At 64.3% G+C, this 14664-nt stretch overlaps 3 protein-coding genes across 3 annotated transcripts in view; 1 reads left to right on the top strand and 2 right to left on the bottom strand.

The window, feature by feature from the left end:
• SRMS (src-related kinase lacking C-terminal regulatory tyrosine and N-terminal myristylation sites) overlaps positions 1-14664 on the bottom strand; it is a 28315-nt gene that overhangs the window by 13285 nt on the left and 366 nt on the right.
• On the top strand, positions 243-1793 carry PPDPF (pancreatic progenitor cell differentiation and proliferation factor). Its single transcript, XM_012537649.3, has 5 exons — positions 243-362; positions 786-866; positions 1085-1162; positions 1250-1346; positions 1420-1793. The coding sequence occupies exons 2-5, from the start codon at positions 812-814 to the stop codon at positions 1535-1537; spliced, it is 348 nt and encodes a 115-aa protein (XP_012393103.1). The 5' UTR covers positions 243-362; positions 786-811; the 3' UTR covers positions 1538-1793.
• PTK6 (protein tyrosine kinase 6) lies at positions 1641-14658 on the bottom strand. The gene is given in 11 exon segments (XM_033410323.2): positions 1641-3399; positions 3402-3471; positions 3706-3863; positions 4971-5152; positions 6449-6514; positions 6517-6594; positions 7227-7302; positions 7304-7381; positions 7917-8080; positions 8369-8487; positions 10017-14658. Coding segments are annotated over 11 exon segments (1365 nt in total). The 5' UTR covers positions 10265-14658; the 3' UTR covers positions 1641-3273.

The following is a 14664-nucleotide window of genomic DNA, read 5'->3' as shown; positions in this document are numbered from 1 at the left end:
GGTCGGACGGACGCTGCAGGGCTGGACTTCCTCCAAGGGCAGACAGCTAGGGCCAAGCCACGGGGGCGGGGCAGGGCAGGGCGGGGCGGGGCCAGGCTGAGCTTGGGGCGGGGCCTATAGGCCTCGCAGGGGTCCTGGGCGGGACTGGAGCCTAGCAGGGGCGTGGCCTCGCCGGGGCTGGGGCGGGGCCTGGATCGGGGCGGGGCTCGCAGGGCCCGGGGCGGTGCCGCCATATAAGGGGGCGCGTCCGGGTCGTGGAGCCGTCGGCCGCGGTCTCCTGTGCCGATGGACTCAGTGGCCTAGCGCCCCGGTTCCCGCCGTCCGTGATCGAGCGCCGAGGCCCGCGAGGGGTCGCCGCCGAGGTGAGGGCCCGGGCGGCGCGTGGGTGGAGTCTAGCGGCCCGAATAGGAGCGACGGCTGGCGGGGCGGACCGCTCGGCGTCCGGGAGGACCGGAGAGCGCGGGTGGGAGGGGGCGGCGGGCAGGGCCCGGGGCGCGGAGCTGGGAGCGCGCCGGGTGCAGGCAGGGCCGCTTCCCGGAGCCCCAGGCCGGCGGCCCCGCGCACAAAGCGCCTTTGTTGTCCCGCGCGGCCTGTTCGGGCTGGTTAGAGCCGCCCGCGCGGAGAGGGCGGTCCCGGAGTTCCGGAGCCCCGCCTCGGCTCGGTAAACAAACCTGGCGTCCGCCCCTCCTGGGAACCCACGCGGCTGACCCTGTGGTCCGGGTGGGGAGTGCCCTTCGCGAGAGGCAGCGGTGACCGAAGGGGCTCCCCGACCCCCGCGTGCGCAGGTTTCCACCAGCCCACAAGCAAGAGCATGGCAGCCATCCCCTCCAGCGGCTCACTCGTGGCCACCCACGACTACTACCGGCGTAAGTAAGCCCCTTGCCCGCCCCCCCACCAAGTCTGACCCGCGCTCCCCCACCCAGCTTGTGGTGTCAGCTCCAGTTCCTTGAGAATCCGTATCCGAGTGGGGAGTGAGCGGCTAAGGACCCCTGGCATTGCCTGTGCTGACAGGCAAAGCCAGACCTTGGTCCGGTGGGCTGGGGGCTCAGTGCCCTGTGGAGCTGACCTGGCCTCTTCTCTCCAGGCCGCCTGGGCTCCACTTCCAGTAACAGCTCCTGCGGAAGTGCCGAGTACCCTGGGGAAGGCATCCCCCGCCACCCCGGTGAGCGCAGGTCCACCCCTGGCTGTCCCCAGGGACTGATTGGAGGGGGTGGGTAACAGTACCGTGACCTCACTTTGGTTCTCTCAGGTCTCCCCAGAGCTGACCCGGGACACTGGTGGGCCAGCTTCTTTTTCGGGAAGTCCACTCTCCCGTTCATGGCCACAGTGTTGGAGTCCCCAGAGCAGTGAGTCCACCTTCCTGGGGGCCGTGGGGGGGGGGCAGGTGGTAGCAGCCTCTGACCACGTGCTCTCCTCCAGCTCAGAACCAGCCCAGGCCTCCACCGGCACGATCACCTGTGACGTGGCTCGGGAAGCCGTGGGGAAGCAGCAGCCTGGCGGCCAGCCTGGCCAAACCAACTCCAGGCCCCCGTCCTGAGTGGCCACCACCAGCTGCCGGGCGGGCTTCCTCCCCAGGCGCTGGGCTCATCAGAGCCCCCCTCCTTCCCCTCCCTGAGAGTGATCAGGCTGCAGCCAACACAAGCAGTTGGGTTTTTAATATCAAAACAGCAAAACACCAAAAAGGAAGTTGAGAGAACTCCACTCTTTACTGTCCAAGCCACATGAGAGCCTTCCCGGCACCCTCTAACCTGTGCCTTGCACCGAGTAGAAAATAAACAAGCAGCCAGCAGCCACATGGTGTGTGTGTGTGAGCTCCATGCCACCCCCACCCCCGCGGGAGGAGTCACCAACCCCTCAAACTTCTCACTTCCTGGGCCCTCCTGGGGTCCCTCCCTAGCGGGCCACCTCCGAGATCTGGCTCCGGTTCACGTGGGCAGACAGCTCCGGTGAGTGTGGAGCCTTGTATCTGAGAAGAGGTGGGGTGCCTTGCTATCCTGGGGAGCCGGGGAGAGCAGGCAGTCCCAGGGCAGCCACTGAGGTCGGGGTCCTCGGAGTAAGCCCGCCTCGGCCCCTGCTGCTGCGGCAGGAGACAGGGTCTCTGGCTTGGGTCCGGAGCCCTCGAGGAGGCCGTCCTCAACCTGGTGTAGAGCAGCTCACGCGCCCTGCTCTCTCCCACGTGCCTTCCAGTAAGGGCGGCGTCTCCTGTAGCCTCTTGTAAGGCACACTCTGAGCAGGGCCCCCGGCAGCCAAAACTTTAAGGGTGAGGGGAAGGGGGTGTGGGAGGCTCTACGGGGCCCCACCCGGGGCAGCCCAGCTTTGGGCAGAGTCCTATTTGGGAGCTCTGTGTGTGGCTGGGGAGTGGTCTCATCCTCTGCTGGCCTCCTGGGGGCAGGCGTGGGGGGGGTAGGATGGTGGCGTCCACATGCCTCAGTGGCCGGCAGAGACTGACCGGGGCCTGGGGTCAGGAGAGGGCAGTTCAGTGAGGGAGCGGACGGAGGCTTGGTGTGAGGGCGGGGGTCTAGAGGGGTGGTCTCCACTGGTTAGCAGGCTGGGCTCAGCTGGCCACCCCGCCCCAGCTCCGCTCTAAGTCACGGGAGTCGGGAGTCCATCCCAAGGCATCTGGGTGGCTCGTGGCCCCGAAAGGCTGCACCTTCTCCCTCCCCTCAAATGTGTCCAGGCACAGTTAGCCTGACCCCCACCCAGTCCTTTCGGTCACAGTGTCCAGACGTGGCCCCCAGCCCCCCCGGGGGCAGCTGGATAGGAGCAGCGGCTGGCCCCGGGGAGCAGGCGTCAGTGCCCCTGTCTCCACAGAGGACTGGGGGGGTCCACACCCCCTTATATCCAGGTCTCAGGCAAGGCCAGAGGGCACAGGGAGTGCAGCCAAAGCCTCGGTCCCCACCGCACACGGCCCGGAAGCTCAGCCCTGGTCCTGACAGCTGGTGGGCTTTGGGTCAGGACCAGGGACAGGTCCACTCCCTTCGGAGGAGTGGAAGGAGGGGCGACCTGGCTCCTGGAGCCCCAGGGCAGGTGTTGGCTGTGGAGGTCCCAGCACTTGCCAGGAGCTGGTGTCAGGCGAAGGGGCAGTCCCAGCTCCTGGCTGCACTGGGCAACAGGTGGGCCCAGGGCTGCCCAAGGCCCTTTTCGGGAGTGTCTGGTTGATTCTGGGAGCTGTTGGTACCTTTAGCAAATCCTCAGTAAATCTGGGTCAGCCCACTCCCATGATTCGAGGTTGCTCAGGCCCCTCACGAGGGCTGGCCTGGCCTTCAGGCAGTGTCAAGGAGGCGGCCGACGCAGCAGGTTCTCGTACCTTCTGAGGCTGGAGAGCTTTTCCCGCAGCCCTTTGAAGCGGGGCCTCTGCTTGGGGTCCCTGTGCCAGCACGAGAGCATCAGCTTGTGTGTGTGGTGGGTGGGCACTCCAGGGGGCAGGGCATGCGGTAGGCCGCCTCTACCCTCAGGAAGGTATGGACATGCCTGTGGCGGGCAGGACAAGAGGGACTGTGGAGGCAGGGAGGCCAGTGCCGCCCCCCCCCCCCCGCAGGAAGCCTTGGGCTGTGCCCTCGCCCTCTGCATCCCTGGCACTCACTTCTAACGCCCTCCCACTGGACGGTGACGCCTGGAAGGCATCAGGCACCCAGTGATGGTGCAGGGGCCGTGTCCAGGTGACGGCCCCCTCCCGCCCTGCCCGCAGTTGGCAACACTGGGTGCCCAGTACCTGGACAGGGCATCTGACCCCTGCTGGAAATCTCATGGAGGAGAACCCCGAAGGACCAGGTGTCAGATTTGATGGAGTAATGCCCTCGGGAGAGTGCCTCGGGGGCAGTCCACTTGTAAGGGATGCTGTGGTCATGGAAGAGGTAGACGTTCTGCGATCAGACACGCTGGGGGCGGGCCTGGGGGCTGCCTGCACCCTCCCTCCCCACAGCATGGACAGGCTCGGGGAGCCCAGTGCTTGGTGGGCAAGTGTGCGGTCGGGACCCACACTGCGTCAGGGCTCCCTGGGACCCGTGCTGCCGGAGCTGAGCAGGCAGAACCCGCCCCAACAGGCCCTGCCCCAGAGGACCATAGTCGCAAAACCCAACAGAGAGCTTCCCAGGACAAGGGGCAGAGTTTCTCCAGAAGTGAGCTGCAAGGAGACACCGGGAGGGGCGGTGGGTCAGCAGCCAAGCTGGCGTGGCGCTGGGGCCCGCTCGCGGAGCACACTGGAAAGGCTGACGCTTAGCTCTGGGGCATCACGATTCAAGGAGCCCCTCAACTTCTCAGCGTGTGACTGAGAGTCCCGGAGGTGCTGGTATCACCTGCCTGCTGGGCCAGGCTGAGCATGGAAGCAGGACACTGGCCAAGGGCGAGTGAGGGGTGGGCCCGCTCCCCCCACACCCTGCCACCTGCGCACCATGCCCTGCTGTGCTGCCCCCAGCCGCTGGGCGCCCGAGCTGGCCCCGTGTAGCTGTCCTGGACTCAGGCAAGTGCCTGCACTGCCCTCCCAGGGGCCTCCTGATCCTGTTAAGACCCAGCTCCGGGGGCTTCCCTGGTGGCGTAGTGGTTAAGAATCTGTCTGCCAATGCAGGGGACACGGGTTCGATCCCTGGTCCGGGAAGATCCCACATGCCGCGGAGCAACTAAGCCCATGTGCCGCAACTACTGAGCCTGCACTCTAGAGCCCACGAGCCACAACTACTGAGCCCACGTGCCACAACTACTGAAGCCTGCGCGCCTAGAGCCTGTGCTCTGCAACAAGAGAAGCCACTGCAATGAGAAGCCCGCGCACCACAATGAAGAGTAGCCCCCACTCGCCCCAACTAGAGGAAGCTTGCGTGCAGCAACGAAGACCCAATGCAGCCAAAAATAAAATAATTTAAAAAAAAAAAAGATCCAGCTCGGGCTCCACAGCCCACATCTCACCTGAGGGCGGAAGGCCCACGGGAACCTCCAGCTCCCGGCACCCTCTGCTCTCCGCCCTCCCCTGGCCCTACCTTGATGAGCCTGCCCAGCCCCAAGTCCCCGATTTTGCAGATGTTGTTTTCCCCCACGAGGATGTTCCTGGCGGCCAGATCCCCGTGGATGTAATTATGCAATTCCAGGTAGCACATGCCCCCGGCCACCTGTGCTGCAATGCCCACCAGCTCCGAGATGGGCAGGGTTTTCTCATCGGAGTCTGCAGAGGCCAGGGGAAGCCAGCGTGAGTGGGGCCAGCCAGGGCCAAGTCCTCTCTGCAGACTCCTGCGCTCAGGGGTGGGGCTGGGACAAAGGGCAGATGGGCTGGTTTAAAATTGGAACTGTGGACCCACTGCAGCCCTTGTGGAGAGCTGTTAGGTATCAGAGTTACCACAGTCCATACATACCCTTTGGAATTTCCTTCTGGGAATCCACACTGAAGCAATAGGAACTCAAAGACGTATGTACAAAGATGTTCATCACAGCATTATTTACACGGTTAAAAACCTCAAAAGGTTTCAACAGGCACCTGAGTGGACGTGGCACATCCACGTGGTGGTGCAGAGACCGTCAGGATTTCATTTCTGATGAACAATTAGTGATACAGGAAACTGCTTGCAATGATCAAGTGAAAAGCACTGCAAATGTGGCCGTATTAAAATATACCCACCAGGGTGAGATAGGGAGGGTGGGAGGGAGACGCAAGGAGGAGGAGATATGGGGATATATGTATGCATATGGCTGATTCACTTTGTTATACAGCAGAAACTGACACAGCACTGTGAAGCAATTATACTCCAATAAAGATGTTAAAAATAAATAAAATAAAATATACCCCCAGATACACACATATGCATACTGGGTGTCATTTATCCTACGGTGCACGTTTCTCCCATTTCAGCGTCTCTGAAATTGGGCTGCATCTGCATACAATGGCGCCTCCACGAACTGGCTGCGACTGTCTGGTTTGGGTGTTTAATGAAACACCGGGGCTTGTTATAGATGATGAGGTCTGTGCAGCAACGAGATACGTGGTGTGTGAGCGCGTGTGTGCGAGTGTGTAAGCAGACAAACACCAGAAGGAGGGACAGTGCCTTCTAGGAAGAGAGAACAGCAGTGAGAACCAGGCCTGTGTGTTCCAGAAGTTGGTGGGGGGGGGCAGGCCACGCCAAGCGTTTGATTAAAATGGCCTCAGTTCACCGAAGGTGTAGGAATGATGAGTGGCTTTTCTTGTCTTTGTTCTTATCTGTATTTTGTCAAATTCCTGCAATGAACGGATGGTACATTTATCACAAGATATTTTAAATCCTTTCTTAAAACAGAAAAGGCTGATGAGCAATCCCAGGCTGTCTGGTGAATGGCATGCAGGCGGGGGGGGGAGGGGCGGGGGCAGGCGGGGGCGGGGGGGGAGGGGCGGGGGCAGGCGGGGACGGGGGCGGGTTTTCTTTTTCTTTCTGTGCCTGTTTCCCGTTCCCTCCAGCGGCACGAGTCATTCTGGTCCCCCAACCCCGCTCACCCCGCAGCAGCTCCAGCAGGCTCCCCTTGGGCAGGAGCTCTGTGATGATGTACCCAGGGTCCCCCACAGTGCCAGGATGGGCTTGTGCCGCGGCTTCTTCATGGCCCGGATCTCCGACTAGAACGTGTGCCGACGCAGAAGCTCAGCTGTCGGGGCAGGCGGGCGGCCTTGCTGGGTGCAGCCCTCGGAGGAGCTGAGCCCCTGTCCCACCCATCCCCCCGCCCGCACGCAGCAGCGGCTCAGGAAATGTGGGCGCCCTCCCCGACGCCCCAGCTCCCAAGCCAGGATGCCAGGGCAGACACAGCCTGGCCCCCGCTGTTCACACAAGGGTCCACTGTGCCCACCAGCTGCTCTCCCCACACCCCAGGGACCACAGACACCCCCATGTGGTTTATGCCTGCCCAAGCCAGACGTGGAGCTGGAACAACCCCTCCCAAGGGTGTTCCCTTGCACCCCTGGGCCCCTGGTTCCTGAAGTGGACGATCCCAACCTCTGGTGGGTCCCAAGAAGATTTTAGATGAACCTTTTCAGATTTCTAGTGATCTACTTATTTTAATGGATTTCCTTCCATTTACATGAAGAATTTAAAATTCCCTTTTAAGATAAATGCATTTAGATAACAGCATGAAAGGAGAATGCCACCCGGACACTGCGGCAGGTGCCACAGGTGATCCAAGTTAGGGCAGCGAGTGGCTGGCAGGGCGGCAGGGCCCAGGGCTGCTGGGCTGCCCCACCCCCGTGAGTAAAGCCAGAAGTCCCCGGCCTGGAGCCCGCTCACCTCGGACGATCACCTTGATGGCCACTCGGACCTTGTCCTTCCAGAGCCCTTTGAAGACCTCCCCAAAGTAGCCAGAAGCCCAGCTTCCTGCAGAGCGTGAACTCTTCCCGAGGCCTCTCCCAATCGTCACAGTGGGGCAGGGGCTCCAGCTCATGCTGCAGGGACACGGGGCAGGGGCCCCCATCCTCGGGAAGTCAGCCCCTGGTCTATCATCAAATGTAGGGCCACGTCCTGCTTGGGAGGGTCCCAGTGTCCGGCATGTGGCCAGGCTCTCCCAGGGACTGCCCCAAGCCTGGCTGACCCCTGCTGTGTCCTGCAAACAAAGGCCACCACCACCCCTCCCCCGCACCTGCTCTGGGCCAGCGACACTGGCCTGACTGCCACCCACACAAAACTCCCGTCTGGCTGCTCGCCGGGGCACGTGGCCCGAGCTCCCAGCAGCCCAGAGACTCAGGACGCAGCAGGAGCACAGCTGACCTCTAGCTGGCCCAAGGGTGAGAGTGACTGGGCAAAGGAGGACATGTCCCCTGCCCACCGTCCCCCCGCGCCCGGCTCTGTACAACCACGGTTCCCACGTAGCCAGAGTCCCTGGGCTGAGTGTTCCCAGGGGTCCCCCAGCCAGTCAGGGAGTCAGGACCCACACCCACCTCCACCCGAGGGTTTGTGTCCCTGTTGGAGGCAGGGCCCTACCTTTCGGCGGGGCGAGGTCAGCCACAGGCCGTGGGACAGGCTCTGGGCCTCGTGGTGGTCCACGAGCTTGGGTAGGCTGAGGAAGGACACAGCCTCGTTGAGGTGCAACTGGCCGTCCTGCCACCAGATCTTGTAGTGGCGAACGGTCTGCTGGTCCCGCACCGGACGGAGGGGACGCTTGTGAACAGGCGCTGAGAGAGGCCCACTGGCAGGGGTGCCCCCAACGCGGAAAGGAGAGAACCGGCCAGACCCCGGGGAAGGCACCCAGGCCGCAGGGCCTGCACCCACTGAGGGTCAGAGCTCCCAGAGCAGGGCCTGGACGTCACAGCGCAGTGGAGGGGACAGGCCGGAGGGGCCGGGCTCTGCATGCACGAAGGGCTTAGGGACCAGGAGCCCCGAAGTCAGGCCCAGGTGGGGCTGCGGAGCGGGCAGGGGCGGGAAGCGGGCACCCGAGAGGACGCAGTTGGCGCCCGGCTTCTCGCTGACCCGGATCAGGAAGGCCCCCAGCTCGTTGCCCGTGGCCTGCAGTCGGTGCAGGGCTTCCGAGAGAGAGATCCGGCCAAAGAACCACCTGCGGGGCGGGGGGACCCTGAGCCGCGCGGCTCCCCGCCTGTGCCCCCCACCAAGTCCCAGCCCACCTGATCCGCTGCCTCCTCGTGCCCCCAACCCCGGCCCACAGCTGCCCGCGGACACTCACTGACCCAAAGGCCCCTTCTTTGCCCATCACCGACCCCAAATGTCCCAAGTGGCCAGTTCTGGACCCCAGGAAAGACCCTGGTGACCCAGAAGTGGAGAAGGCCCCTCCCACTACCCTTCCCGGACTGTCCTCCGTCTGTGCGGACGGAGCCCCCCATCCTGTGGGTACAGCAACCCTCCCTGACCTCGGCCGTGGCTCTGTGGCCATTCTCTCGGACCACATCGTTCTGTGACTCTGTGGCCACCTTGTGGACCCGGGCCACAGGCACGCCATGCTCTGGCACCGTGGGACCTGGGGACGCACATGCACCCACACACGTGCACAGGCATTCTCACACCCCAGCTCCCAGCGCCAGGGCAGGGCTGGGCCTGCAGAGTTTCCCAGGGGACCTCTGCTGCCAACCGCCCCGCCCTTTGCGCCCTCGGCTCCCTCAGGCCCCATCGGAACGTGGGTCCCTGCACGGAAGACCACTGCCCAGCACTGAGCCCCGTGGGGTCCACGGGCCACCCCCACCAATCCAGCACCTCTGGAATCTCTCCCATTTGCCCCACCCCCCACGAACCACCCTGCCTCCTTCCACTTCTCGAGTGTGCTGGGTTCCCAGGGCCCGCGGCCTCTGCACTGGCAGTGCCAGCCCCTGCCTTGTCACTGTCGGGGGCCCTGCCTGAGATGGTCCTGTCTGCACCATGTTTAGTGTCTCCCCCCAGGAGGGGCGACCCTGCCCGCGTCGGCTCCGGCACAGCAGGTGCTCAATGAGTGGCGTGCACAGGCACACGGGGGGGGCCGTGGGAATCCCCCCCCCAGACCCTCCCGTCCAGAGCTCAGGGAACCACCTGGGGTCGCGAGGACACACGCACGCCGGGCTGCGCCTGTGGCCCAAGCTTGCTGGGCCGCCCTCAGGCCCACAGTCGTCTCTGGGAGCCACCTTGCCAGCGATGGGCAGCCGTGCTGGTACAGGCAGCAGGTCTGTGGCCCACCCTGGGGCGGGCCTGTCGCAGTGGCCTTCCCGCTCCCTGACTAGGCCAGCAGGCTGGTTTCCGGAGTTTGGAAGGTGAGCGAGGCTTCACACCCCAAAAGGCCCAGGCTCTGCCTTGGACTCACTGTCAGCTGGCTGCCCTTCTCTGGGTCCCGGCACGGAGGAGGGGCCGGAGCCTCTGCAGCCCCCATCCCCAGATGTCACACAGCAGAAGCCCGGCCAGGGATCCCAAGGCCAGGATGGTAGGCCCAGCCCCACTGGGGGGGCAGGGAGACAGAGCCACGGGCCACCCTCATTGGCAGCCCAGGGTCCCTGCCCGCACCCAGAGCCCAGCCACAGCGGCGCAGAGCTCTGTCCCGATAGACGCCCTGCAGGGCCCAGGGACGGGCAACTTGGAGTGACCCACGAGGGCCGCGGGGAGACTCACGGCTCCAACCCCACCGTCTCCTTGGCCAGAGCCCTGCCCACCCGGTCCAGCAGCACGGTCCACCACCACTCCTCCTCCTTTCTGGCCACATGGAAGAGGTCCCCTGCCCGGAAGCTCAGCTCCTGGGCTGTGCGGGCCTCGAAGTCCCAGAGGCCCACATACTTGTGCTCCTGCTGCCCACCGCCACTGCCCCAGGCTCCAGGGGGCCCCCACCCACCTGGTCTGATGACCTTGACCGCCACGAGCATGGAGTCCAGCCACAGGCCTTCCCACACCTCCCCGAAGTAGCCTTCGCCCAGCTTCCTCCGCAGGGTGAACGCAGAGTGGGGTCGCTGCCACTCGTCCTGTGCAGGGAGCTTCTGCGGGTGTGGGGGGCATTCAGGACCTTTGCCCGTGGCTCCCTAGGCAGAGTGGGCAGCTGCTCCTGGGGCCCCAGGCCTCTGGCCCTCTGCCCCTGCGCCCCAGCACACGCTCAACTCTGGCCCTGGCCGGGGCAGGGGGCCCAGGTGCTGACCTCCGGAGGCCTGGCCCTAATTGCTTCCAGACCTAATGGCACCTTTGCTGGTGGCAGGCATCCATCCACAAGCGCTCGTTACTGCCCCTGTCCGGACTGTCACTAAGAGACCAGAGGAACCAGATGGCTGCCCGGCCCCCCGGCAGGACCGCTCACCTGGGACAGGCGCAGGTACCACGGCTCCAGCGCAGGTGTGGCGCCATCCCCACTGGCATCTCCTCCCACAACCTCCGCACTGGCCTGGGGCTGCCGTGGGCGCCTTCCCCAACCTGCCCTCCCCTCCTGGCCGCTCTACAGGGCTGGGCGGGGTGGGAGGGCATCCTACAGGCCTCATCTTCCCCCCACCCCAGAGAATCCCATAGAAATATAACACCTGGGCTTCCCTGGCAGCGCAGTGGTTAAGAATCCACCTGCCAGGGCTTCCCTGGTGGCGCAGTGGTTGGGAGTCCGCCTGCCGATGCAGGGGACACAAGTTCGTGCCCCGGTCCGGGAGGATCCCACATGCCGCAGAGTGGCTGGGCCCATGAGCCACGGCCGCTGGGCCTGCGCGTCCGGAGCTTGTGCTCCGCGGCAGGAGAGGCCACAGCAGTGAGAGGCCCGCTTATCACAAAAAAAAAAAAAAAAAAAGAATCCACCTGCCAATGCAGGGGACACGGGTTCAAGCCCTGGTCTGGGAAGATCCCACATGCCGTGAAGCAACTAAGCCCGCGAGCCACAACTACTGAGCCTGTGCACCACAACTACTGAAGCCCGCGCGCCTAGAGCTCATGCTCCGCAGCAAGAGAAGCCACCGCAATGAGAAGCCCGCGCACTGCAACGAAGAGTAGCCCCCGCTCGCCACAACTAGAGAAAGCCCACGCACAGCAATGAAGACCCAACGCAGCCAAAAATTAATTAATTAATTAATTTTTAAAAAGAAATATAACCCACAGGGATGAATCAGAGTGTGGAGGAGTCAATGGGGCACCTGCTCCCAGGCTTCATCAGGTCCCCCCCTGGCAGCACCCAGTGGGCCAGCTGGACGCGTGCTGGACAGTGTCTCAGGAGGGGCAACCTGGCAGGTAGGGGGGTGGGCATGGGCCCACCTGGGGCTCACAGGGCTGTCGCAGCTTCCAGTGGGCTTTGCAATAGGCCAGCAGCTCCTCCAGGCTGGGGACGAGCTGGTCCTTCTGCAGGGAGAGGCTGCCGGTGGCTGCTGTGGGGATGCTGTAGTGGTGGACTTTGGTCCGGGCCCAGACTGGGAGGGCACAGAGACGGAGGCCACATCTCGGCTGCAGCCTGCCCTGGCCCTCCCGCCACCCCAACCAGGTGATGCATACTGTCGGGTCCGAGGCGGGTTGGGGGCTGGCACTGCCTGGGAAGCAACCACCCCAAGGTCAAGGGCACCTGGTAGCTGACAGGGAGTAGTCCCCATGGCTGCTCTCGCTGGGCCGCACGGGGAAGGCCCCCAGCGCGCTGGGTGGGGGCAGGAGCAGCTGCTGGGCCTGGGTTCGGCTGATGCCACTGAAGTACTCGCTGCAAAGGGCAGGCCCAGGGGTCCCCACACCAGCCCAGCCCCGAGCAAGCCCTGCCCACCACGGGCCAGGCCCCAGAGGCCCACTCCGCGCAGGTGAGAGGGAGAAGGAACACCTGGCTCCCGGTACTGGGGACCCAGTCCGGGATCCACACCTGCCCCAGCCCCCAGGGCCCAGCCTCTGGAGTCATCGGGGACTGGACACAGGTGGGGGTGCCCCCCAAAGAGGGGACCAGGTAGGCAAAGCTGGCGGGCGGGTGCTGCTGGAGCCTGGGGTGATCTGATATTGCAGATCAGCGGCTGAGACAGGCCTGCCCTGGCACAGAGGCCTGTGCCCACCCTGGGGGGCTACAGGGAAGGAGCCAGAGTCAGTCGGGGGTCTGGGCTGAGGCTGGAGGCAGGAAGGGGTGGGGTGATGGGGGGCACAGGCCTGAGGGACGTTGGGGGGGAAATCAGCAGACACGCGGGGAAGTGTCAAGGACCTGTGGACCTGGGTCTCCCGAGACGAGCCCTGGCTGGATGGCAGGCTGGGGACACACTGATGTGGGAGCAGGACGCACAGCCCCGTGCAGCTGCCGGGCTCCTCCTGCAGCCGGGCCTGCTGTCTGGGACCCTCTAGCCAGGAGAGCCTCTCCCACGGGAAGGGCTACAGGGGGCCTTCCCTGGACAGCAGTGCTTCCCACCCCACCCCTCCCCTGGACCCACTTCGGGGCCTGGGGGGCTGGGCCCAGCCCCCGCGCACATCCCGCCTTCCGCGACGTTCTTGGAGCCCCTCCCCAGAGTGTGCAGCAGTGGGCGACAAGACCGGGGGCCCTGCAGCTGGAGAGCAGTGAGCCTCTCTGTGGGGGCTGAGGGGTCTCCCCGGCCCGCCGGCCTGGGGACAGGAGCCAGGTAGCTGGGGCTGAGGACACCACGAGTGTGGCAGCCCTTGCATCTCAGCCCAGACACACAGTCATTAGCTCTTCCTCCCAGCAGCCCCTCCCCTCCCCCAGGACCCTGCCAGCCGCCTCCAGGAGCTGCTCTCGGGGTCCGTCCTCTGCCTGGGATGACTGTAGGCCCCTACCCGTCGGAACGGCTGGCTGTGGGGTGGTGGCCTGGAGTCCTCTCAGAAGGCACCTTCCTGGGAATCAGGCTTTTCCCCCAGATGCAAATCCCCCAGGAGACTGTGGGAATGCTGAGGGGCCCCCAGGATGCTGAAGGCGGCCTGAGTGAAGCTGAGACCTGCTGCTGGTGGGCAGAGACCGAGCTTGGTGCGAGACCAGGGGCCTGCGTCAGGGCGAGGTCTGGGCAGCTGAGCCTCACTTTGCTGGCCCCGTTCGCCAACCAGCTTCTGGCCTGTTCTCAGCCAGCATTTCACCTCTTGGTGCTGGGGCTGGGAAGAGGCGTCTCTGCCCCAGGGTTCCCCAGCTGGCGCCCCCTCCATCTAGAAGTCAGGGATGGGACTTCCCTGGTGGCGCAGTGGTTAAGAATCCGCCTGCCAATGTGGGGGACATGGGTTCGAGCCCTGGTCTGGGAAGATCCCACATGCCGTGGAGCAGCTAAGTCCACGTGCCACAACTACAGAGCCTGTGCTCTAGAGCCCACGAGCCACAACTACTGAGCCCACGAGCCACAACTACTGAAGCCCGTGCGCCTAGAGCCCGTGCTCCGCAACAAGAGAAGCCACCGCAATGAGAAGCCCGCGCACCGCAACGAAGAGTAGCCCCTGCTCGCTGCAACTAGAGAAAGCCCGCATAGCAACGAAGACCCAACGCAGCCAAAAATAAATAAAATAAATAAATAGAAGCCAGGGATTACAGTGGCCGAGACGTTCAGGAGAAAGACGGGGAAGGACCACGCCCAGGGCGTGGATCGAACGTTTGAGGCCCAGTACTGTGTCCACAGCCACAGGGCACTGTGTCCACAGCCACAGGGCAGGGCCCTGCTCAGCGCTGGCACACAGCTGTGCCGGGAGGCTACCCTGTCCTGCGGACCCTGAGCCTGCGCCGAGAGGTCACCTCCTCTGGAAGAGCACCCAGCCTCTGCTTCCCCCCCATGATCACAGACTGGCATGCAAACAGACAAGTGTCTGTGCCAGCCTCTCCCCACCTGTAGACTGCCTTGGCCCTAGGGGCCGAGGGCACTCAGGGCAATGGGTGGGCTCCCCCACCTGGATCCAGCCTCCAAATGAGCCTCTCTGGGAGCAATCCCAAAGGCCAGGGCCACGTTTGCCCCATACCTGGCCCAGAGCAGGGGGAGGGGGCCAGGTGAGTGAGGACAGGTGAGACGGGTGGGCGAAGACATCTCTGTGACCCAGCTTATCACCCCTTCCAGCCCCGGGTCACCACCTCACCCCGTCACAGCACAAGCTCACTACTGTCCTCACCGTCTCACTCAGAACTGCATCCCAGTCCCCAGTCCCCTGCCCTCCAAGGAATGACCCGTCAGCAAAGATTGCTGGATGCCAGGCCTGAATCCCTGGGTGCGATCAGGAGGGCCTGGCGAGTGCAGCACGCACACACACCCACCAGCCGGCTCGCGCCCCGGCTTAACCACGCCTGCCAGAGTCCCTGCCACCTTCCCTCCCAGCGGAATCGGGTGCCCAGGCTTACTCCTGTCTCCCCAGAGGGGGCGGTACTCAC

Source organism: Orcinus orca, chromosome 16 (genome assembly GCF_937001465.1).
Source record: "Orcinus orca chromosome 16, mOrcOrc1.1, whole genome shotgun sequence".
In the NCBI taxonomy this organism is placed as follows: domain Eukaryota; kingdom Metazoa; phylum Chordata; class Mammalia; order Artiodactyla; family Delphinidae; genus Orcinus; species Orcinus orca.
This window is presented reverse-complemented; position numbering and strand designations above follow the sequence as displayed.